The 26073-nt window shown below is 44.0% G+C and overlaps 1 protein-coding gene across 1 annotated transcript; it reads right to left on the minus strand.

Moving 5' to 3' along the window:
- STYXL2 (serine/threonine/tyrosine interacting like 2) lies at window positions 1–25263 on the minus strand. Its single transcript, XM_074531995.1, has 6 exons — window positions 25108–25263; window positions 24279–24425; window positions 21782–21876; window positions 20805–21036; window positions 19824–20041; window positions 1–17885 (listed from the first exon to the last, which is right to left on the minus strand). The coding sequence occupies exons 2-6, from the start codon at window positions 24404–24406 to the stop codon at window positions 15058–15060; spliced, it is 3501 nt and encodes a 1166-aa protein (XP_074388096.1). The 5' UTR covers window positions 24407–24425; window positions 25108–25263; the 3' UTR covers window positions 1–15057.
- Window positions 25264–26073: the final 810 nt, after the last annotated feature.

Here is a 26073-nt window from a genome sequence, read left to right on the forward strand (position 1 = left end):
TCAGTGAAGGGAGACAAAGGGGTCTCCCAGAGATGGCAAAGGGTAATTTATTGACAGATGAGATAGACGTTACTACAGAAAAATATTAAATGGATTCTTTTCCCCTGTCTTTAGAAGGGAAGAAACGTGGGAAGGGTTAGGAAGGACAGATGCCAGAAATAGAGACAAATTTCCCAGGAGAGGAAGAAGAAATCCTGCAGGAAATTAGGATCACAACACAGAAAAAAAATTAAAAATCAGAGCATCTAAAAATCTACAAAATTCTGTCCTAGAATTCTGTATGGAAACAACAAAAAAGGGCGGCGGAGAAGGAACCCCACCAGCGTTGGCAGCCTCGCTTCAAAGGCGTTCAGTGAGAGGAGGAAGTGCTGGTAAAACACAGCACCTGATTAAAAGGCAGTGTTTGAAAAGGGCTGTCGGGAAATTACAGAGCTGTGCAGGCTCCCGACGTCAGCAGCGAGGAAGACTCTGGGAGCACGAATCAAAGGGAGGCTGAGGGAGCATGTGAAGCATGGAGATTTTATTAGGGGCAGGAGGGAGAAAGGGTGCCTATAATGGGAGCAACCAAGCTCTGCAGATGGGAGGAAAGGAAAAGCCAGGTCTTCTGGTGCAATAAACTGGCATAGTGCTGTCAACTTTGACAGTGTGTCAGTTCTCACTGCAAGGAAAGAATCCAAGTGAGAGGCTTAAATAGTGGATGTTATGAATATAGTTTCTCTGGCCTACAGAAGTTTCCCCCAAATAATTCCCCCAAGTAATTGAATTCCCCCAAATAAAAAAAAAAAAAAAAAAGGAGGGCAGGAAAAGCCTGTGTACCAGTGCATTCTCACTGGGGTTCTGTAACTCCATGTTGCCTCTAGGATATGTTCCTAGAGCTTCTAACTTCAGAAGGGTTCACGATTTTCACCTGTAAGGGCGAGGCTGACAACAACAGAGGAATCACCAAAGAAAATTTCCACAAAGATAAAAGCAGCAGAACAAAAGAAATTTGAAGGAGAACAGATTTAATTTACATTCTCAAGCAGGATTAGGTTTAAACCAAACAGTATTTTATTCTGCCCCTTTGTGCAGGGAACATGATTTTCACAGTAACTCAATCCTTATGGTAGAATAAGGGAATAGGAAGACTTTTAGTGTGTCCATTGTAATGTCCCACATGCAGCACCTTTCTGATGCCATTGCCTGCATGAATCTTGGCAAGACCTTTCCCTCAGAGCAGGCTCTTCTGCCCATTCACTAATCTCACCTAATCCCCTCCCATTCCAGCAAGCACACACCATGGTCTCTTACCATGTGCAAGTCCAGCAGAAGCCCAGGGCATTGCATTGCCCTGTGCTGTCAGCTGCCTGCTTTCCAAACTGACAGAATTAATGCTAAACACAGGTTTTAAATTATCTAGATGGGGAGCATTCATCCCATCTCTGTAACTGTCCATGCTGAAGGGAATAATAGCCAGGCTACATTGGATTTGAAGCTTTGATACTCCAGAGGCATTTGCAATCTTTTGAGCCTTGGGAGCCTTTGAGCCTAGGACAAGGCAAAAATAAAAGCTGACGTTTTGCTGAGTTTCACTGTTACATGCTAAGGAAGTGTTAAATGCTAAAGCAGGCTTGGGCTTCCAGTGGGTGATTTAGCCCGGCTTTCTGCTGGCTAGGAGGCTGCTGCATGCTCAAGTGCAATCTGCCACACAGAGCCAGAACCAATCTGATTGTTTCTGAATCACCTCTCAAACAGAAAAACATAGGTAAAGCTCCCAGTTTTGCCAGGAGAGTGTCCCATCCATGTGATGGCCTGTATTTATATTTGAAACCACCTGTACCATCAGTGTGACCCAGATGCAAAAGATGATTGAACCGCTGCAAAATTCAGTGCGGCATATTTTAGGGACAGTCTGCAATTACACTGGGTTATGATGGATAAACATGAAACTGCAATGAGGAATTTCTCCCCAGCCTGTGCTCACAGACCTGAAGTTACCTTCAGTTCTAATGCCAACCTTATCCAGAGACAAGACACAGCCCATAAGCAGCAGGTGACAAAAGGCAGAGAGGGGCCTTTTTCAACTCAGTAGCTCAGTGTTCAGGCCATCTCAGAATACAGCATTTTAACTCAAGAGAACCTGAATCTGGGTCCAAGGAAGCATCAGGCTCTTTCCCTGTGCTGTTGATTATTCTGTTAAAGAGTCCCAAATTAACTATTACCTTTTGAAATGGTTAAAATTCTTTGGCCAAAAAGGCACAGCACTGCTGCTTTGCAAGGTGGCAGCCAGCAGCCATGACTTGGGAGGGGAAAAGCCTGAACTGATAAATGCTATACTCTTTCACATCACACACTCTCTGGAAAAAGGCCTGAAACATATGTCTGCCCCTCACAGACAAAGACCTTAATCACCAGTTTAGAAAGTTGTGCTTGTTCTCTGGAGGCCAGTGAGTGTTTAATTGCACCACAGAGAGGTGAGTGATTGCTGATGGAGAATGTTTGTTAGCAAGATGAATTTAGCCCTATCTTTTGAAATTTCCTGCAGGCTTCTGCTGCTGCAGTATCCATGTACAACACTGGGCTCAGTTTCTGGGTCTCAAACACACTTACAGATGCAATCTCCTTCTCCCAGCCTGTGTCTGTTTCATTTATTTAACTTGCAAGTCTTTTAGGGCAAGAACATCTACAATTGTGCTGCATGCTGTATGTGCTGCAATGGGGTCCTGGTGCTAGTTAAGACCTCTGGATATTAACATAGTGACAGTAAATATCTATATCCTTAGCTACCTATCAGCCCAAAAAGATGCTGAGAAATAACAGGTCATAAAGGTGAAAGATTTTAAAGTGTTGAGTATAGGCATGGATATAAGATGAAAAAGATTCTGACCACAAAGGGCAGGAAAAGCACAGCATCTCCCTGCAAGGTTTTGGACCGATTCTCTGGCAGAGCTCTTCTGTGGCATTGTGACAGGCAGAGGTAGCCATGCTGCTTGTAAAGAAGGGCTGTGGTCTTAAAGGTAAGCTACACCATCCATTTAAAATGCCAGTTCTGTGCGGCATGGAAAGTGCAACAGTTCTTGGGGAAAAGTGAAAAAATGAGCTGAAGGCAAATCTCTGTTCCTGTTTCCCTGTGTATAAAGTGGGCATTATGCTCCCTATTAACTTCAGCAAGCAACTCTGAAATTCTCTGTCATCTTCATATAGAACATGCCTATTTTTGAAATTCAACATTAGTACTTTTTCCTTAATTGGACAATTTTTTTTTTAAAACATGGAATTGTCTTGTCAGAAAGATTTCTGATGGTCTCTGCCTTTTTTCTTAGTGCTTTTGCAGTGAATAGCTATGCTTTTTCTTTTGCAAAATACAGACTATTTCACTGAAAATTTCGAGGACAAAAATCATTTCTACTTAGCAGTAGCATTAAAGCCCTTGAATTGGGCCACATTCTGCTGCCAGTGCAGTTTCGAGGACACTTGGAAAATATTTTGAACAGCAGGGAAGAATAGCGATTACCACCTCACAGTGTCTCAAAGGTGTGAATATTGTGGGTTATTTTCCCTTTGACTGTTTATGGCCTATTTACAGTATAATCACACCAAATCAGGGTTATAACATGCCTTTCTTTTTTTCTTTTAGTGAAAATAGAATCCAGCATAATTTTTTTTTATTTACTGCAGCTCCCCCTAGAAGCTCAGGCATTTTCAGGCACTAAGCAAGAATGATCTCTTCTCCAAGGCATTCATAACTGAAGGAGAGGCAAGGAGAAAGGTGGCTAGCAAAAATATTAGCTAAGTTATTTACATTTTCAATACATTTGTAATGGCTATGTTGATGTAAGCATAGCCAAAAAATGGAATTTTAAAGGGTACTTAATTGTTGACACAAGAGAGATTTGCCACAGAAACAAGGGATTATTTACAATGTGTAAGCATCAACAGACCAACCTGTGGACACATGTATAAGGTGAGTTCAGTGAAATAATATTCTTATCACCCTGTACATACCAGACAGAGGCACTGTGTAAGTGGATTAGAAGAAAACAGTCAAAGAACCACAGAATATTTTGGGTTGGATGCGACCGTAAAGATCATCCAGTTCCAACCACCCCACCATGGGCAGGGACATCTTCCACTAGGATCAGGTTGCTCAGAGCCCCATCCAACCTGGCCTTGAGCACTTCCAGATATGGGGCATCCACAGCTTCCCTGGGCAACCTGTGCCAGGGCCTCACCACCCTCATAGCAAGGAATTTCTTCGCAATATTTAATAGAAACCTACCCCACTATTTAATATAAATCTACGCTTTTTCAGTTTAAAATGGTTACCCCACTTCCTATCACTACATTTCCTGGTAAATAATAATAAAAACAAGCTCTTTTCTTTGTTTTTGTTTGTTTGCTTGAGACATTGGCCTGTCTGTGACTCAGGCTCCTGGTTTGGCCAACCCAGCTGATGCAAAGGCCTGATGTGTGCTGGAAGCAGCAGCATTGGACTGAAGCAGAGCCAGGTAGGCAGGACAGGTACCAGGAAAAACTAAAGGACCTTTATGCAGCAATGGTGAAAACAGTGATTTTAGCTGAATTAGGAAGACCAGCATCCCTTGCCCCAAGAACCTGACAACCCCTCCCAGCAGAACTGCATCCTTTGGGATATGGGAGCCTGCACATGTCTGATGTGTGTCTAATGGAAGAGGAGAAGTATGGGAATCTTTAGAACTGGCCATTAAGAGAAGCTTAAATGGTATTACTCTCCAAGATGTCCTTCAGTGTAGGCTGGCAGATATACCACTATACCAGAGGGTTTTACCAGAGGGTAAAAACCAAGGGAGATCCTCAGCTAGAGAAAATGTAAAAGAGCGAGCCTGCCTCCGTGTGAAAGACAAAAGCAGAAATTGAGAAATGTGATCAGTTACTACTGAGTGTAAAAGATTATGGAAAATACGTTTAGGGAAGGAGCTGTCTCTGAGATGCCAACTTTCCTTTTGTGCCAATGCACAAGTTTTCATCATTTCCTTCTCACAACCCTCTGGGATCTGTGTTTGGAGACGGGGTGACACCCTATGGTTCAAAGGGATAGAGCATGCAAGTGCTGTGAGCTCAGGGATATATCCAAACCTACCAGCACTAAACCTAGACTGGATTTTTAGGAAACTAAGGTGGGTGCTACTCCCACTGCTGAGGATCTCAGTCCCAAGATGATGGTCCCAAATTAATGATCCATCCTCACAACATTCCTCACTGACACAGGAATCCGGATATCCACGGTACATAAGGACACTTACAAAGCGCAGCCTCTGCTTTGCAAGCAGTCAATAATGGGAAACTCACCAACCACCCTCTGGTCAGGGCAAAGCTGATTCTGTCTAAGGGACAGATAATCCACCTGATCTTACTTTTGGGTGCCCTTAATATACTGGGCATGGATGTACTGAAGGGTCAGTCGTGGGGAAAATGGGAAATAGGGACATCACCCTTTCTGTCCCTGAGTTTATCTCCTACAGATGCATCTCTGACTGCTAATCTGTTGCAAACAGCTGCTCCTTTACCCCATAGTAAGGCAGTTAATATTCCACAATACACATTACCTTCTGCTGCTATTTGTCCTGTTACTGAATTGATAAAGGAGCTGGAAGAACAGGGAATTATCGTCACGTCTCATTTCCCCTACAATTCTCCTTTATGGCCAGTAAAAAAATCTAATGGCAAGTGGCAACTAACAGGAGATTACAGAGCCTTGAACACTGCCACTGAGCTGCTCACTGCAGCTGTGCCCAGTATGAATGATACAGTCATTTTTCTTAATGAACAATCTTCTGTGCTCAGCCAACACCAGCAGGATGCTTTGAACACCTCAGTGTGGTATCCAGGAGACTGGGTGTGATTTCAACACCCATCACTCGGAAAACTCCAGATCCCTTTGCCACACTTTTGAGGGAAAGGGATATGGGAAACAGTGGATAGTGTGGGAGTGAAAATAATCATTACTGAGACTTGAATATGATCCAAAAGCTAGCTCTTCTTTCCCTCTCCCTAGGAATTGTTGAGCTCCTGGACAAATAAGTGAAAGCTGTCATTGAACCTGAATACAACTGGAAAGTGTCCATCTAGAAAGTACATTTAAGCAATCCCTGGAACTTTGTTAATGCTTTTTGTGGTACAGTGCTATCACCTGCGATACTGTTGACAGTATCTAAAAAGTCAAGAGCCTTCATGTGCTGGACAATTCTAATCCTTACCTGGGAGCATCTGGCATTATGTCACACAAATTTTGATGCCCTATGCGATGGCCAAACAAATCCACAGAAGCTGGGCTTTGCTCTACTCAGGATTATGAGCAGCCATCTCTGTGTGATAGGGATAAGGACCTAGGCAGGAATATCTAACTTTGGAATCCTAAATAATCTTCGGGCAGTAGAAAAATAGCCTGATTTTCATACATGTTCAGTGCCTAAGAGCCCCAAATTATGCCAATAACTTTTCAGAAATAAGTAGTGAACTTCAGTGGAAGAAAAAGCTCCCTTAGATTATAATGGAATTGTTTTCTCAGGACTACTGTCATACTTCTACAGCTTAAAAAAAAAAAAAATATATATATATATATACATATAGATATATAAAAGGGGAAATATTGATGAACAGTAGTTTCAAGCAAGAGTTGACTTTCCTAGTGTGCTCCAGGCTGAAATTTCTGAAAACCAAAAATGCTCACTTGCAAGCTATCTCCACAGCCCAGATCAGCAGGCAGCAATTAGTTTCCCGGGCACTCACTCTTCTTTCCATCTTCCTGATGGATATTTCATCTGAGTTTATGCTCTCCTCCCTCGCCTTCTCTTCAGCCTCTCTGCCTCTCTTGCCAATAAGGCTATGATCTGTCACAGACTCTCAGTGGACAAGACCTATACATCCCATCACTGTCACAGGCAGTTACATGAGACAGGCCAGGATGAAAAGCGGTTTGGAAGGGAGAGAAGCCGTCATGCTTCAGGGCATAGAGTTGAACTCTAACCAAGGAGGAGAGATGAAGGAGGGCTTTGGGCCAGAAGGGAAGAAAATTTTACTCAGGGCAGGTTATTCCATAATTACCCACTTAAACTTTCTTTATATCTTCTGAGGTGAATCTGGTTGTGGCCAACATCAGAGACACAAAGGGTGGATCGCTGGTCTGATCCATGAGGGGAATGAGTTTCTTCATTCTTTCTGCCACTGCACTGAGTTTATAATGTTTTCTGAAACCACAATGAAATCCCTTTCCAAGCATGACCCTTGCTCTGCCAGTGATAGCCAAAACTCCTTCCCCTAGCCCCGTCCTTCACACTTCCACAAGCAATACAGAGAGAAGCCAGTACAAAGCCAGGTCAAGATGATAAGAACAAAGCCTTGAAGGCTGCTTTTAGATGCCAGCTTTACTTCGACAGAGGAGGAAATTTTCAAAGAGGTGAACTCTTTCTGTCTCTCTCTCAGGCAGGAGTCTCCTGGGAGAAGAAGAAAACAGCTTTCATTTTAGCGAGTCATGATATTTATGGCCCTTTTATGGGTTTTGTTTGAAAATATAAAAGTAGATGGACTTAAATCTGTTTCAAAAGAAAGGAGATAGGAAGGGGAGAGACAGAGCATATGAAGGGCATGTGGGTCTGAATCATCTGCCCACGTTCAAAAGGAAATCAAACACCTTCTTTGTTTTAATATGGACCTCTTCTGCCACTCGTGAGGATAATATCTGACCTTGTCTGGCATAGACCCTTTTATCCCTAATGACATACAAATTTTTTATGTACACTACCACCAAGAACACTCACCTTGGAATGAAACATGACAACTATTAAATTATGCAACTGCAGCACCATGCAACAGTTCAGGTGCGATTGCTTCCAGGAAGCAGACTTTCAGATCACATCTCCTGCAGAACTGAAAGCTTTATACTCTATTCCTGAGGGGCAACTGTCAGCTTCTGCTTGCTCACATACCAGTCTCATGTGGGCTTTTATCCATCCTATTTGTGGTGTCTGTTCAGCAACTGAGGTTGCACCCTTTTGAGGGCCTCCTGTTTTTCATAAGTGGAATCTCCTCTGACCCTTTGCCTCTAGGCAATATTTTTGATCCAGTTCACAGACTGAGGAGCACATGCCTCGACATTATTGAGGGAGGGAAGTTTAAGTTGAAGAACTGGGGTTTGCTTTTAGTTTTGAATGTAGTTAGGCCTGTGGTCATTTTAAGTGCTTTGGGAATGAACCTCCATAGGTTGTGACAGCTACTGGGATATTTCTATGAGCAAAATGTACAAAGCTCCCCATTAATTGGCAGCTTCATAAAAGGTATTGCAGTTTCATAAAGCTCTCCTCTGAAGCAAGGAGGGAGAAATGTTCTGCCCAACTAATGGATGACTTCTGACTGGATCTGAGTTCAGCATGGAGTCATTGCAAAGATCAAATTGCTGGGATGGTCCATGAAGACAGAGCAGCCATACTGTGGTTACTGCCAGCTGGTGTTTACTGCATCTTTCTTTCATATGGTGCCCTGCAATAATCAAATGGAGAGATCACAAATAGGCACATCTTTAAAATTAGGCAAGAGGTGCCCTGAAGCATACAGCTGCAAAGTTATAAAAAGTTCTTGCCGCCATTGCTATTTTCTTATATCACTCATAAACCTGAAAATACAGACATTAAGCTGCAGGTTGATGGTGCTGGCAGCTGGGTGATCCTATAAAAATTACAGTTCCTTTAAATGTTTCTGTCCTCTAATTAGTATCACCTAAGTCTTGTTTCAGTTTTATGCCCACACACCTGCCCTCCTGACTGGAGTCATCCTTCCTGTCATGGTTACTTGTGCAGAGTCCTTGGTAAGTTTGAATCAGGTTTTAAGATTTATTGATCTGGCCTTGTCCATTCTGTGGTGTGTTCTTTGATTTAATTTAATGACCATAAAGCATTCAGGCATGTTGGCATGAAGGGTGCACTGGAAAGAAATAAGTGATTGATTGATTGATTGATTGATTATGTAGAGACAGTGTTCTCTTCACAGTTAACAATGAAGCTAGTTTTCTATTACCCACATTTCTGTCTTCCTGGGCACACAGATCTTAACTAAAAGTAAACCAGTCTACCTGCAGATATGAATCAGATGTGGAAGCAGTTATGCTGTTGCGCAAGGACTAAAATTGTCTGTTTTAAAGATACATGCAAATAAAAATGAAATGCAATCCAGAGGGGAAGGTTCAAAGCACAAACAGGATGTCCCTTCTCCAGCTCTCTAAGACAGTTTTCACATCACTGCACTTGGATAGTCCTGGGAAGAATTCTTTTATAAGTCACAAATAATGTTTTCTCTTTATATCTGTGTGTGTTTCTGGGTGTGTGTGCACCCTGTGGCAGAGGTACAGCAGTCACATGAAAACACCAAGCTCAGAAGCTACTGAGTGGTTGTAACAGGAGGATAGCTAGAAACAACATGAAACCTGCTCCTGAATATGTTGAAATGTACCAAAGAACAAAAGGCGGCCTAAGTAAAAAAAAAACCCAAACAAACCAGAAAACAACAAAACCAACCACAATGACAGGGTGCTCATTCAAGCAGATTATGCTGGTATTGGCAATACACAAGCTAAATACATGCATTTTGAACCTTTTTCAATTTATTACATGAACTACAAGGTGACAAATATTATTGGCATTTAAATTATTACTTCTGGGCAAATAAGTTAGAACCTTGCTGAAATGACTGGGGCAATTCACACACCATTTAGACCTATGCTCTCACCTCTCTAGAGAACAGTTTATTTGTTACACATACTTCCCATTCTGGAAGTTTTCTTCACAATTAGAAGAGCAGCCAGAGATCAGACCCACTTTCATTTTTCTACATGACAAGTGAAATTCCAGAGAATAGGCAGGTAGCTCTCAAAGAGATTTTGCAGTATTACATGAGTATGCAGTGTCTGTTTCCAAGCCCTAGACTATATTAATCACATGCTTTCAGTACCTTTGTTGGATTGTCTATAAATTTAGGAAGCTCATGGATATTGTGTTTTCACATTATAATGTCTATATTGAATGGATTCCAGCTACACCCTTTAAGGAAAGGCAGGCAATGCAACATAACCTCCCCAAATAAAACTTTTTGTCTCATAATTCACCTAGCTCTACACCACAGCTTAATGTGTAAGCATTTCTCAAGGAGCTGTAAAGGAAGGAAATGGTGCTAAACTCCTTTTAAAATTATCCAGTCTAAGCTAGTGCTGCATGCAATAAATCACATTGTCCTGAAATTCCTGGATGGGGGAAATGGGCCATGGCCCCACAGCTATCAGTATTACAATTCAAAATGCAGCTCTTACAGTAGGAATAACATATTTCTGGCACATTCACACTTCTTTCAAACTTGCTTGTACTACACTGAATTCCCAATCCAGCACCAATGTCATTTTATCACTGGTGTCCCACTAATGTCTCTCACTCTTTCCATTTCTCCCAGTCCCTTCACATTTCTCACAGACTTGTAACTTCTTTATTTCTCCTTTCTTCCCAGAGATGTTGCCTCCTAGCCTTTTCCCAGACATTGATAAATCTAAACAAATTAATATTTTGCATTGGCCTCTTTGGTTTACATTTGTATCTTCCTGTCTCTGACCACTACAGGTTCCCTTCTCAATTTGTCTATTGTCTTCAGATTTTTTTTTTGAACATTTATCTCCTAGCTCTCTGACTTTCATCACTTTCTTATTTCTAACTTCAAGCAGATCAACATCAAATGGGTTTCTCTCTCATCTATCCCTCCTTAACTTCTTTGCTTCCCACATCCTCTGAGTTTCTACCTTGTTCAAAGGACATTAAGGAAACAGAGCAGTAGAAATGGGAGGATGGCTGTGGAAAAATGCAGAAGGACAATGTGACAGAGATTGAGAACTAAGATGGCAGATGAAGTTCAAGGCTAATAAATGTAAAACATTACATATAAGAAAACTTAACACATAAAATGATGATCTCACAGCTGACCATTGCCATCCAACAAGATCTGGTGTATAAAATAAATGGTTCTATGAAAACATCACTCTGGTGCTCAACAACAGCCAAAGGAACACACAGACTGTTAGCAGTCAATAGAGAAGGAACAGAAAAGAGAAAAAAAAGGTCAATATGCCATAGGATAAATTCCTGCTGCACCTGTACCCTGGATACTGTGTGAGGATTTGGTCCCTCATCTCAAACATGACAAAGCAGAACTAGAAAGGGTTCAGAGAACAGCCAGGATAATGAAGAGACATGGGGCAGCCCCCTATATGAGGAATAAATAATTCAGGTGAAAAATCAGAGAATTAAGGACGGGACAGAATGACTGAACGGGGGGTAAAATCTCATGGGACATGTAGATACTAAACAGACACTAGACTGGCACTGAAGGCCAGTGGGCAGAGGGATCAGAATAGGCAGAAAGAAGATGGCTTAGCATTTTGTGTGCAGTAACTTGTGGGACTTCTTGCTACAAGAGGTCACAGAGGCTAGTGGGTACGAGGCTATAGTGGTTATAACTCAGAAATTACTAGGCACTTACATAGAAGGAAAACCTATTAAGGGCTATTAAATACAAAAATATCACACCTGGCTTAGGAAGGCCTTGAGTTGCAAATGATTAGAAGCAGGAAGATCATGCTGGGGAAATAGCACTTTTATCACTGTATATATTCTTCCCTAGGTATTCGCTGTTGTTCTCTATCAGAGACAGGATATTGAGCCAGATGGACCTTTGGTCTGACCCCATAGAGCCTTTCTTATGTTTTTGTGTTTATATTCTTAACTGACCCTATGGATGCTCCTTTCACTTTCACCTTCCACTACACAATGCCAAAAACCCCTCCTCCCTACGGCAGCAAACTGAGAGGGAAAAAATATCAGTCCCAGCACATCTTTGCTGAAAAATCCTTCCTAGATAAATTTGGGTACTTATTTACTCTTTTAATCTACTGTCAGACTGGTGTCATTGCTGAAAAACCATTCACTCTGCAGCTCTGGTCACCTGAAACAATCTGTGCAGACCTCTCCCCTTTCAGCAATTCCTTATCTCCTTCTAAATTCTCATCTTAAAACCTGACTTTCTAGCCTGCCTTCAACCCCTCCATTTCTGTCTCTCCTGGTTATTGGTCTTATGACTGAATGCTTTAATATTTTCACCATGCAAGGTCTTTATGTCACTGTTTCATGTAATTTATACCTGTGAGCTGGAGCCTTTCCCATCTTGCTTTCAAGCACTGGCCATATACTGCATGGAGTCCAAAATGATCCCCACCCCCTTATTGCTTTGGGGGTTTGGCTTTATTAACAAGGATATAAGCAATAAGAAAATAAAGTTCAGCTATTTCTAAGGCTTCTCCCTCATGGCTGCTCAGCCAGCATCTTAGATGGCCTCTCCCCAGCAAACCATTTTTATCTCCCTTTTACACAAGTGAACTAATAAGCCACCTACCTCAATGAGTCAGCAGAACCCACTTAACCCTTTCTCACAAGGGTCAAAACTCGCTATCAGGATGGTCTGGCTCAGACTTGTTACAGAACCATATTCTGCCCCTTGGTCTTGAATAATTTATTTGTGCAGCAGACCTAGATTAGTGTTTAAATCAAAATGCTGCCCAAACAAAGGCTGTGCTGTACAGTGCAAAATGAAACCAATTACTACATCGTCTCCTGCTCGTCTTTTACAGCGCGAGATGCCCCCTGCAGTACTGCAGAGGACAGGCTTGTCTGCTGGGAACATCCAGGCACAGGAAGCAGGAGGGATTTTTCAGAGGGAATCATGCTTTGATAAAAAAGTAAATTCAGTGCCAGAAGGTATTGCACACTTCCACTTTGATCCATCAAAACTTAAGACCTTTTCTAGGATGAAATTAAAGCAAGCTCCAAATATGTCTATGCAGAGCTGTTTTCTGCGGAGCAACTTTACCAGGGATGGAGGAAAGAGCAAAATGCCTATCCTAACACACACTGCTGAAATTCAATATAAATTCTCAGAATGTGGCTCAAGGCCTGGAATTTCACTACTTTAAAAATAACAACTCACAGAAATATACAGAAACAAGGGATGCATTGTATAATATATTATTTTATAGTAGAAGAGCATTATAAACCATAGAGCATCTCTGCATGCCTGAAACATTAGCACAACCATGTTCCTTATGTATTTCAGAAATGCAATCTGAGTTTACAAAAAAAAAAAACCAAAAAAACCACAAAACCCCAAAACAACCCACACAAGTAAGTGATTTCTCATATTTTTTCTACCTTTGTTACTGGTTAATCACCTGATTGTGAGACTCCATTCACCTGACAATAAGTAGCTATCATTTACCCCAGTCCTGGCTGTCAGAAAGAATCATCTTTATCTTCAGAGAAGCAGGGATAATGTCTGATCAGTGAGTTATAGTTGAGAGAAATGATTCTAAGTTTAGGAAAATTGCCAGCTGCATTTTGTTATCAGTAACCATTATTTAGATAGCATTGCTGATGTGCGTAGCGCCATACAGACAGGGACAAAGAGCAGGCCCTTGCCCTGTGGAGCTTGCTGTCTGTATTACACAATTAAAAAAGGGAGAGGTACTAGCATAATGGTAATGGTGAGCTCTAAGCATCACAGTGGGAGGGAGAAGAGATTACAAGGAAAAGACAAACTTCCTGTGAGAGAGCGCTACTGCATCATCCCTCCATTGTTGTTTTAGATTCAGCTCTGCCAGAGGGCTTTGTTGGTTCAAAATACAGTCTGTACAGAAGAGAGAACTGACAATTCCTGAGCCAAAGTCAGTGGAAACCGGCCTATGTGCTTACAAGAGAGAGGTGGAGGATGTTGACTGGTGAGGGTTGGGTGCTGTGGTGTGGAAAGACACACAAGTGATGCTGTGGCAAGCTGGTGGGCTGTGTCACACAGGCTCACAAGGCTCTGAAGGGCATGGAAAGACCCGAGGCTCTTATTCTGGAGTACTCAGTTACCATGGAGGCTGGGCTTCTTCCTGGGTAGCTCAGGATACAAGAACACTTTAACTGGAAGATGCCATTTGAACCTACCAGCGCCTCCTAAAAACAAGCTTCCAGGTGCCCCCTTCACAGACACACAGTTTCTCCTTAGCTGCACGATACCTTACACCTATGGTCTGATTAAACAATTTTATTATGAGGTCAGTTTGTGTATTGCTCTTTTCTTTCAAGGCAATTATGTTGAAAATTAATCTGACTATAAACACAAAAGCACCAATTTAGCTGAGCTGCATAAAAACCAAAGTGAAGTCAATACTCAGAAACCCAGCCTACACTAACACTAATCCTAACTCTATCTCTTTAACTACATTAAACAAAGATTTTCGGATGGCTGCTTATATTACTGTGTTTTTCCTTTGTTGACCTGAAGTTATTAGGAGGAACCAACCATACTGGAGCAGAGATGACTTTATCTAATGGGAAACAATGAATACATTCATTACTGCACTTAACTTCTAAACAGGAGGCATCTTCTTTTTTCAAGTATTCCACTTTGCTTCTGCTACTTAGTAAAGTAAAACAGAACACATATAAACCTGAACTGTCTTACTTCTCTAGACATTCGTAAGGCTGGTGCAGAAAATGGAGCCTATCTGGTAATATCTTCTCAGTCGTAAAAAGTAAAACTGATTAAGAGAAAAACATTTTTTAAGTTCCTAGAAAAGGCTGTTGGCTTCTTCCATTTATGATCAAAAAGATCCTAGAAAAAACACGTCCAGTCTTTAACGACACTAGGAAATTGAAATAACCAAAATGGGATATGATTGGTCTTTTGACTTGAGGTGTCAGCATTACCTGCTTTTGCTGCTGAAACATCGTCTGGCTCCTAATGGCTTCTAACATTGTGTTCCTACCTACATTGATCATTTAATACCAGCATCTTCTTTCTGACAAACCACAAACACTTGCAGAACTTGACCTCTTCCCTTCATCGCTTTTGATTAAGAAGAGAACTATCTGCAGGAAATGCCCTACAAACCACAAAGGGTTATCAAAATATAATGATGAGTGAGTGATTCAGGGACTCTGTGGCTCTGCTTGTGTTCCTGGAGTCTGATCTTGGTCACTCTTCCCTTCTCCGCTGGAGCTTTGCTGTAGTTTCTTCTAGTCGGCTTCTCCAAGCAGCAATAATGGCATCATCATCCATCTCTTCTTCCTCTTCTTTACGTGTGCTTCGCCTGTACTGAGAGACCTGCCTAGATGCAAACCTTTCTTCACTTTGCTCCACTTTTGCCTCCTTCTTTCCATCCTCTTCAGACTTTGAAAAGCTTTGGGTGAACTTTCTCTTTGCTCCACACTCTGACACGTCTGACCTGGCCTCCTCTTCACATGCCTCCACGTGATGAGCTCTCACTCGGCTTTGTGTAGATGGCTCAGGGGATTCAGAGTCAAAGGGTGGTTCAGGTGACTGGCTGAAAACATGCAGATCTGGGCTGCTTCCTCTGGAACTTGTCTCACTGACCCTGGACCTTGTGAACTTGTACATCTTTTTGTCCTCTTTTGCAGAAGCAGAGGAAAATCTTGACATGGTTCTCAGTGAATCTCCTGTTGACTCGTAGGAAGAACAGCTATCTAGCTCTTTTCTTTGGGATCTGCAGAATCTGTAACTGGATGTCTCAGAATCCATCTGTCTAACTCTGGATGATCTATATTTCTCTCTAGCTTTCTCAGTCTGATCATAATATGACGGTGGTTCTCTTTCTGCTTTCAGGCCATTGAGCCACTTGGTAATATCAGTATCTACCTCTGACTTTGGTGCACCTGAGGCTGCAGGTTGACTGGACAGATCAAAGACTGCATCAGTTCTTTCAAAATCTGCTTGCAAGGGACGCCTGTGGCTGTTTGTTGTACTCTCTCTGTCATCTTCTGTTTCATCTTCCTCTGCTTTGGTCACCTTTTTTTTAAATAAAGTGCTGCGTTTATTGTCTCTGATCACCTTTTCAATTTGATAGTCTGACATTTTTTCTCTCATTTCCATTTGCATCTCTTTCTCCTTCCTCCTGAGTTTCTTTAGGTCAACATCATCAGCAAAGAGGCTATACAGTGGTTTGCTTGTCTGGCTCATCTTCATGTTTGAAGCAGTCCCTTCTGTCCTTGCGCTCACGGAGGTGTTGCAGGACAGCACAGACTGAGACTCAGCCCTGCGCAGGTCCTGCTGGTGGAGCTGAGAGGCAGCCAGGGATGAACCACTCTGAGCACTGAGAAGAGAAACTTTGTCATCATCTGCTCGCCTGCCAAGGTCTCCTGACAGGGAGGCCATGGCGGACGATGGACGGGACAGCATCAGGATCTCATTCTGCTTTTGAGCAATGGTTTCACTGACCACGTTAGCGATCCAGTTCTGAATGCTTGCCATGGATATTGTGTCACCTGGGCCAACTGGGAGATTGGGAAGGGGTATATTTGGCATCTGTGTTGCTCCAGTACAACTCCTGGCCTGTGACAAAGATGAATGATTTGTCTGCATGCTCAGGGCAGAAGCTGCATCATCGGCACCGCTTGCAGAAGGCGCTGAAGACCAGAAAGCTGACAGGGGAATACTCCCACTCATTGTACTCTCTGTCTCCCAGCTGCACATGGACTGGCTTTCTTCTAAAATTTTCTTTGAGCGTTCAAGGAGCTCTACACGCCTCTGCCTCTTTTTAGCTGAAGCAGAATCCTCAGTTTTGGCAAATTCCACAAATTCCTCCTTGCTGCTTTCACTGCCCACCTTCTTCTGCCGCTTCATTTTCCAAGCCTGGTAAGCAGTCAGATCAATATCTGACAAACTCTTCCCTTCTGTTTCCTCCTGACCTGCCTGGCAGCCATCCTCTGCTGGAGATGGTGCAGATGATGGTTCTAAATCCTTCTTGTGAAAGCCAAACTGGATCCTCTTGACCTTCCACCTTTCTAGAGGGGTCAACTTGTCCTTGTTCTTTTGGCAGAAATTATAGAAGGAGCTACAGGAGGAGTCTGAAAGCACACTCTCCTCATCCACATCCCTCTCCTTTCTTCCCGTTTCTGGGGATTGTCTTTCCCCACAGGTTTTATTCCTAGAATGATACCTCTGAGCAGCTTCTTTCTCAATCTCCAGAAGCCTCTGATTCCACATGTCCCAGGTGCTCTCAGAAGACACAGAGTCTGTGCGGCTCCTCCTCATCCTGCTAAAGCTACTGGCTTCCAGCTGCTTTTTTAGGGTTCGGATCTCAAAACTGCTCACGCTCTCAACATCACTGAATTCACCTGATGGGTAAGGTCTTCCTCCCATGCTGCATTCACCATCCTCCTCCCTGGCTGTACCTGCCATCTGGTATTTCTCATTTCTGCGCTGCCAATCGTGAATCCTCCGTTCCACATCCTCATCAGATTGTTCCTCTTCCTGATCCAGATGCTTTGGAGATGTTCTTCTTTCATGGTGAACTCCTGCTTCCTTTACAGATAGGCCTTGTTTCTTCCTCCATTCCTCATACAATTGTTCCTCTTCCTCCTCAGTGATCAGGGTGGAGTGTTTGGAAACCCAGCTAGTTTTTTCCACTGATGAAGAGCTCATAAAACTACCCAGAATGCTGCTGGTGTCCTCTTCTTCTACTGTGATGGAGTGGGCTTTGGCTCCCTTGATGCTCTCTGAGTCCCCAGCTCCAGAGAGCCGTGAAGAAGTCCCTGCACAGGGAAGAGGACTTTGGCTTGGAGTCACATCCTCATCTCCAGAACGCTCCAGCTCTCTCTCCTCCAAGAGCTGCTCGTTGAGCTCCCGCAGCTGCTTCAGGAAGCCGTCGTTGGGGTAGATGGCACGCTTCTTCCTCAGGGTCATCAGAGCCTCCAGAACAGTCATGTGGTGGTAGATCATCAGGTAGGCAGCCACCAGCACAGCTGAGCGGCTCATCCCCATCTCACTGCTGACAAGGATTCTGCCTACAGACAGTGAACATGAAAGGCATCAGCTATTTGCAATAGCAGACAGGATGCTCTGGTATGTAGCACAAAAGCATTCTCTGCATAGTGTTAAAAACTACACTGATTATATGTTTCAGAGACTGAAACCCACACTAAATATTCACTAGCTTTACCTTAATAAAAATCTAGATACATACGAATAAAAAGCACATTAGTCTCAAAAACTTTGGGCAAGCACATTTCCAAACAATTTAAATAGTATTTGTATTTTCACCTACACACTTCACTTACTCAAATAGTCAAAAAGCTCATAATAGGTATTAGAAAGGCAAGTGAGATAATCTTGACTTGCTGGCTGACACAGGGTCAGACATTTAAGCTCTCCATGCTTTTTTCTCAATATGTTAAAAGTGAGATATTAGCATTAGCCTCCAGGAAGGTACTGGGAGGATAAGCAAGTAACTTATTTTTTCTATAAGGGACATTATAGGACTTAAATAACAATTTTATATTAATTTAATAGTATTTTTGCCAGGATCTAGATTGGTTTTGCAAGGTACCCTCAAACAATTACATTGAAGACTGGCTGGAGGCCAAAGTCCTGTTATATCTTACAAGAACAGAACCAAGCAACTATCAGAAAAGAGCTGAATTTGACTCTGACAAACTGATCCAGATGCTTTAAACTAGTGGGACCCACTGTCCTGCACCAGTAACTGTATAAGCAAGAATCAAAACCGAGGATCTGCTTTATTTTACAGCATTTACTACGTCTTGCAGAAAACCAAACTTTGGCACAGACAAATTGTTTGGGGTTTAAGCTACTTGTATGGCAAATTACAGCTAAAGATAAGCTTGTAAATACGGAGAGAGTGTAAATGAGGCTTTGCAAGCTTGCAAACAACTGAAATTACTGCTTCTAAATGTGTGATAAACTCCAGTTCAATCAATCTGTTTGCACTGAAACTTAATGAAGCCAATTTAAGCATCATCTTTCTAACTGCTGATATGTTACCACAAGAGGTTTACCTAATGAACCTCTTCCTACCATCCTGAAATCTCTTTAATACTTTAGCATCAAAAGTCTGGTTGCCTTCGAAGTGTTTTACCAGCCAGCTAAACCAATCTAACAGCTCACCAAGAGGGGGAGATCTCCTTCCTTTCATTTCTTCCAAGGTTCATCTGCCTTGGTGCATCCTCCTTGTGTTTTTCAGCTATTAAAACTGGCTCAACATTCCTTGCATACTAACAAAACTCTACACTTTTCTTACCGTCACTACTGCTTTCTGTTGCCTCTCCACAGAAATGAGATTAATTGACAATTTATATGAGGAATATCAGTGATATCACAGACCCCGGTGCTTCTTTCAATACTGAACTGCAGAAAGATATTTCTAACTGTCCACTGAATTTGCAACAAAATGACCAGTGTGCACTGGAGGTCCACAGAGTAACAGTTGCCATGGAATTGAAGTCCAGCAAATCTGACAGCAGCCTGGGTGTAGACACCCAGAGGTTCAACTCACCCACTTGGGTTGTTCTGGTAAATCAGCCTGGTTTATGGCATCATGGCAAAACTGGAAAGTGCAGGGTACAGGAATATACCTATCTCTCTATTTATATAGTATTATAGACTATCAATATTTTAAAAAAATTTATTAGAGCAGGAATTCTACTCTTTGCTATAGTCAGGTTCTTTCAAATCAGCTGCAGGAGCTGACTTGCAGCCAACTTTGAACCTGAAGCCATGGGGCTGCTGGGCTGCTTCCCCTTTCTAGCTTGCTCCCTCCTGGTTTGAATGAGACTGGGCAGAAACAGGCAGGAGGTGCTCACTGTCATGCAGAGGGCAAAGGCTCTTCTACCCCATTACAAGTGTGGCATATCAGCTGTTTGTCAGAGTAAGGTTGCTCCCTGTTAATTCCCAAGGAACCTGGAACCACTTCAATCTCCTCGTACCTCTGTAAGTCAGCAGGGCTTCGTCAAGGAACTCTGCAGCTGGGCGGAAGTGTTTGGAGATATCTGCATCTGGAAAATCATCCACTTCAATGCCCAGGTACTGGATATTGAGACCATTGTAGAAACTTGCTCCTGTGTAGACACCTGTGCCATGAGCTGCATTCAGGACATGGGTGATCCCCAGTCTCTTCAAACGGCTTTTGTTCACTGCAACGCTTCTGCAGAAAAGGGAAAAACATGTTAGATATCAGTGCCCCTATTTTAGGTGGGAAAAGAGCTGCATGCTACAAAGTGTACATAACTCCCAGTCCTTGTAACTCATTCAGCATGAGGCGCCACTCAGATCTTAATGTCCTTTGAGAGTTCTACAGATATCCCTTTCCAATACTCACTCTGAGAAGAAAACAAGAAGACTGCATTTGCCTGTAGAGCCACATGCTCTGTTTCCACTCCAGCTTGGTCTGAAACTCATACTGCCATCCTAGGATCAGACCATGTACTTATTTATTTTAAATTTATTTAAATTTACAATTTTTACCACTCCATAATCGATGCTTTACTCTATATCCCCTTCTGTCTGCTCACTTACACATATAGCTGAACACGGTACAGGATACCTAATAATGTTTACTTGACATTTGCTTTGGCATTACCTTTTAAACTCCCTTCTACATACCAAAGACTTTAGTTCCAATTTTAGGGCCAAATTCCAGTCAGAACAGTGGAATTTGGGCTTATTTGTCTTTTCCTCTCTTAAACTGTTGAAGCATCTAAACAGAATAGGAAAGCTACTGATTCTATTCCAGAAGTATTTACTTTCCAGTGCATAGAGATTTCTGTGAGCACAGTCTGAAAAACACTTTAGGGCTCTCTAGGGATGAAAGGTATTAGATGCATGTAATACATGTTATGCCTTCAATGGTTCCATCTGACCCTTTACTGGGAATCTCGTGCAGCCTGATGACAGAAGCCGACACTCACTTTTCTGCTATGAAGACATTAGGCCAGACTTCATCCACAGCATCCCTGGGGGTCTCCAGCCTGTCCTTCATGAGTGCCCTCTGCAAGTCCATCACACACGGCGTGTTAAACAAGCTGGTGTCATCAATCTTCTCCTTAACTCGGTTGTACAGGTCTTCCACCATCAGCTGCTGGGCAGACTCCAGCATCCTGGGACACACCGAGTCCACCCTGACATCCTTTGTCTTCAGCTCTGGAATAAACTGACATTGTAACCAAAAGCACACAAAAACAATGCAAATGGATGAGCTATCATTATTTGTGCCTGGACAAACCTTGTGGCTTTTCTCCAGAAATACCACCCTGCTCTGTCTGCAGTGTGGGCAGGTACGTGTTCCTAGGAGCTGCCTCAGGGCACCCTTATTCCAGGCCCAGAGAGGGGAAGTGGAGAGGGAGCTGCTGGGCTCTTCTCCCTTGTATCCAGTGATCAAACATGTGGGAATGGTTCAAAGCTGAGCTGAGGAGATTCAGACTGGACATAGAGAACCACTTTTTCTCTGAGAGGGTGGTCAAACACTGGAACAGGCTTCCTAGGGAGGTGGTTAATGCCCCATCTTTGACAGTGTTTAACAGATGTTGGACAGTGCTTTAATAATATGATTTAACTTTTGGTCAGCCCTGATAGTTGGACTTAGATGATCACATATGTCCTTTAAACTGAAATACTCCATTTTGTTTTATTCTATTCCATTCTAGTCTGATTTAGCTTGTTGCAGCAAGCAACCAGCACTCAAACTTTTACCCCTGCAGTACACAATTCTGCCACAGATTCATTGCACAGCTTCAAAGGAGGTCACCAAACCTTTCTGTAAGTTTTCTTTCTTTCTCTACTTCAGATGGAGTTTTCTCATAAGGGCTTTTTTATCATTTAGGATCTGTAGATGAGAAAGGCAAAGCAAGTGCAACTTCAGGTCTCTGTAACTTGCACAGTCTCTTACCTTCACTGATGATTTGTTTGGCAGCCACAGCAGATGACAGATGGATTGGCTCCATGAAGATGCTCTCTGTGTCAGTGTCTGATATCACTGAATACCTGCCAACCAACCACACTGCCTGTGAGGCAAATGCTGGGATCCACTGGGATCCCATCCCCAGCACTTCAGCCCTCTTCACCCATTCCAGAGGGGAACAGCAGGGAACTGGAGCAGGGGGGATTCTTTGATTGTAGAAGGGAAGTCCCAGCTCTTCTCCCACATCTCATTCCCACCCTAATCTCTAGCATGGCACTACAGGTTTCAAAGATGCCTTGGCATCCAGTATTTGCAGGATGCAGACAGGTCCTATGAGGAGAAGCTGCAGGGGGCTGGCAGTGTGATCAGATTGCCTGGTGGAGGAGTTTATGGGCAGAGAACATCAGTGTCTGGTTTGAGACTGGGAGGGGATGGATCACAAGAAATAGTCTCACAAGTAACTCCCACTTAGACAGACAGACATAAACATGGCTCTAACTAGAATTTATTGAGTAATTCAAAACAGATTGTGCTAGAAAACTGTTGGGTTTTCTTTCTGCCAGTTAATTGCCTGCAAGCATCCTTTGAGCTACCACAAGCTGCAGTGCAAGCACTGAGATTGAAGCCCATGAATCTCTCCCCCAGTACTTTGTACCTTGGGCACTTCAGAGCATGAATCTGTGATCAGTCTCTCCACTCACTCAGTGTTGTGTAACTGTGGGTCAGAAACCACTATGACACCCACAAACACATCTGAAGTGTTATTTGACACAGTGTAATAAGTTTTTGTTAAGCAAAAAAGGCCACAACCTTAAAAACAAATATATTTCCCTCTGGAAGTCCAAGAAGATTCAGTCTCTCAGTTAGAACATCTTAACAAAATATTTTACAGAGCTTTTTCCCTGATCTACACCCTCTACACTGCCTTCCAAACAGATGGTACAAATCACCAGGACAAGTGTGCTGCCATCACAGAAGCTCTCTGGCAATGCAAGGCTTGCAGACTGTTTGTTTTTGTTTGATTAAAGCAGGAGAGGGAGGGTGATTAATATGCAGTCAGGGTGCAGCAGTGTCTGGAGAGCTGAACTGCTTTCAGGCTCCAGAATCAAAACAGAGGGCACAGCCATGGGAAACCACTTAACAGGCTCATCCAGGTCATTTAGCTGAGTTCCAGCACTTGTCAACCGTGACTGCAAGTAATCCTTTTCTAGTTCTTCAAAGCAGTTTACGAGATGAGCAAGGGGAGTCTCAGTCTCATTTACAGGAGCTGACACAAATTTGCAGCTTTGCCCTGCCTTCCATTCCTTCTGCTGTAAAGGCTGCCCCCAAGCTCAATAAAAAGGTAGCAGTTGGCAATAATCTGCCACCACAGGCTCAACATGTTTTACCTGTAGCTGCCCTGAGCCTCTGTGAAACACAGAATCTGCCCAAGCCTGGGTCTTTCAAGGACCCCCTTCTGGCTGGGAATGGTCTTGCCATTTTCATCACTGTGTTTTGCCACTAACAGCAAGAAAAAAAGGGAGAAAAAGGAAAAAGGAAAAAGGAAAAAGGAAAAAGGAAAAAGGAAAAGGAAAAAGGAAAAGGAAGGGAATAATCTGGAGAGATGTTTCCGTTCATTTTGAGTGACTGATGAGCAGTAGGAGAGAGCTGAATACATAATTTTACAATACATAATTTTACTTTATGTGAACTCAGTGATCTTCCTAAACAATTTTGATTTCATGTGGTTAAATGAAATAAGTACTCAATTTTTCTGCAGCGTCCCACAGTTAGCAGGAAACATTTCATAACCTCCTACTTGTCGAGGGACACTGGGGAAGGTTCTTTTTAAACTCTATCCCTACACCCTGCTTTCAGCTAAAGCATCTCAAAGGTTACAGAAAGCCCTGCAGAGCATTTTGCTTTAGGAAAAGAGAACAGAGGGGTGTATTTTTCCTTGTGTTAGGAGAAAACACATCTAATCATGCTTGTTTTGCTTGAGGTAACTCAATTTCTGCTTGTGCTGTGACAGCCTCCTGTTCAGTGCCTGAAGCCTGTAGCTAAAGCTGGTTCTGAATCAAACCCAAATCCCAAGATCTTTGGTCTTTCTAGGGCTGGCAAAGCCTAATATCAACATTCAATAAATCCACAAGTCCTTATAATGGACATAAAGATGAAGCTGAATTTGTGAAGAGTTGAAATTGGATCAGAAGTTTCAGCATAGGGGTATGAGAGGGTGAGACAGGGAAGAGGGACACCAGCAGCCCACAGTAATCCTTCCTGCAGTTTATCCCTGCTGCACTCTCCCAGCAGGGTGGATTAATTAGTGCAGGAGTCCTGTCTGCAGGCTCTGTGTGAGTGGCACACTGACCCCACCTCGGGGAGGGCAGGGAATCCCCGGGCTCAGCTTGGCCCAGGTGCCAGGGTGGAGGAGACAGGAAGGGAAGCAGGGAAGGGCGGCACTCCCACGTGCTGCCAGGAGCCGTGCTGGTGCCTGGGGACTCACCGGCTGGGCGAGGGGCTGCGCAGGTAATGGGCCTGCACGGCCTTCACGTCCGGGCCCGCCTCCTCCTCCTGCTCCTCCTCCTGGGGCACCGGCGGCTCCTCGCTGTCTGAATCTCTGCCGCTGGCCATGGCGGCTGCTGCGGACCCACTGCAGGGAGCAGGGACAGCCATTACACAGGGCTGCAGGAGGCCAGTCCCTGGCTCTGGGGCACAAGTGGCAGGGGTACAGCAGAAGGGCTCCCACACTGCTCCTGTGAGGAGCCCTTTCCACAAGGGCTGCACTGGCTCCTTTTCCAGGGCACCTGCCATTCCCAGGGCCTCATGCAGTTCCCTGGCTGCTGCCCAGCGAGCACCAACGCTCTTGGCCTGTGAGTAAGGGTGCTGGAAGGCCAGGAAGGAAGGGGTGGCAGGGCAGAAACTCTATACTCGCCTGACTGCACGAGGTGGCTGGAAGGAGCTGTACACAGCCAGAGCTGGGCTGGAAACAGGGTCAGGGGCAAGAAACATGAGACCTCGTGTCCCCAAAATGAAACGCTCCTAAAGCTTAAGGCCAAAGGAGCTTGAAGGCTTGGGACTTCGTCCTTGTAATCCTTTGTGTGGAGGCTGCTGTTCTCACCCTGGGTGTGGGAGAGCGAGGGCACCACAGCTCAGCTAGGAAAGTGGAAACACAGCAGCCAGCACTTGTCCTGGCCCAGGCAGAGGGACCCGTGCCTCAGTGCCTCAGTGCCACAAGGGGCAGCGGCAGCCGCGCTCAGGCCGGGGGATGGCGGCCGCGTGGTCACCCACAGGCAGCGAGCAGGGAGAAGGGTGAGCAAGGAAAGGGAACTTACCCTGTGCCTGATGGCTCCACTGGGGGTCCCTGCTGGCAGCACAGCGCAGGAGGCCACTGAAGACAGCCAGGAGAGCTACTGGGGGGAAAGCAACCAGCTGCCCCTCTCTCACTCTCTCTACTGCTTCTTCATCGAGGGGCAGGACAACTGTTGGCACCAAACCTTTATCAGCTTTCTAAATATAGCTGTCCTGACACTGGCTGCTGGATTGCACGGGAAGGAATTCAGTGCCTCACAGACAGCAGCTGGTCAAGCACTTAACTCCTTCCCTGCTGTGGGCTGGATGGTTTCTCAGTTGCAGGAAAGAGCCCAGAGGCAGTGAGGCTGGACCTCTGCCTGCAGAGAGCCTCCAGGCAAGGGGGATCCCAGCAGGCACAAACTGAAACGCAGGTACGACCTCTGATATCCTTGGGAAATGCAGTGCAGGCTGAAACCACTCCAACCTAAGGGAAAGTAAGCTACCTGTCAGCTACCTGGACTTCTGTATTGACTTTGGCATGGTCCCACACAACATCCTTACCTCTCATTTGGAGAGAGGTGGATTTGATTGAAGGACTATTTGATGGATAAAGAAGTGGCTGGATGGGATCCAAATACAGTCAATGGCTCAGCATCCCAACAGGGATTGTGAACAAGTGGTGTCCCTCAGGATCCTGCACTGGGACCAGTACTGCTCAGAGTCTTTAATAATGACACAGTCAGAGAGACTGAGTCACACTCAGGAATTCCTCAGAGGACACCAGGCTGAGTGGTGCTCTGGATTCAGTAGGGGCAGGAATGCCATCCAGAGGGGAAGTGGGCCAACGTGATCCTCACTAAATTCAACTGGGCCAAGTGCAAGATCCTACACTTGGGTTGGGGCAGTCCTCAATATCAGTACAGGCTGGGGATGAATGGATCCAGAGCAGCCTGGAGGAGAGGGATTTGAGAATATTGGTGGATGAACAACTGGATGTGACCCAGCTG

This window comes from Zonotrichia albicollis, chromosome 2, assembly GCF_047830755.1.
Source record: "Zonotrichia albicollis isolate bZonAlb1 chromosome 2, bZonAlb1.hap1, whole genome shotgun sequence".
Lineage (NCBI taxonomy): Eukaryota > Metazoa > Chordata > Aves > Passeriformes > Passerellidae > Zonotrichia > Zonotrichia albicollis.

Excerpts from the sequence above, each read along its gene's own strand:
- STYXL2 (XM_074531995.1), bottom strand. The coding sequence starts at position 24,406 with ATGGCCAGCGGCAGAGATTCAGACAGCGAGGAGCCGCCGGTGCCCCAG. Across the intron at positions 21,037-21,781 it reads CAAACAAATCATCAGTGAAG|AGCTGAAGACAAAGGATGTC; the intron begins GTAAGAGACTGT and ends AGTTTATTCCAG. Across the intron at positions 20,042-20,804 it reads AATGTCTTCATAGCAGAAAA|AAGCGTTGCAGTGAACAAAA; the intron begins GTGAGTGTCGGC and ends CCTTTTCTGCAG.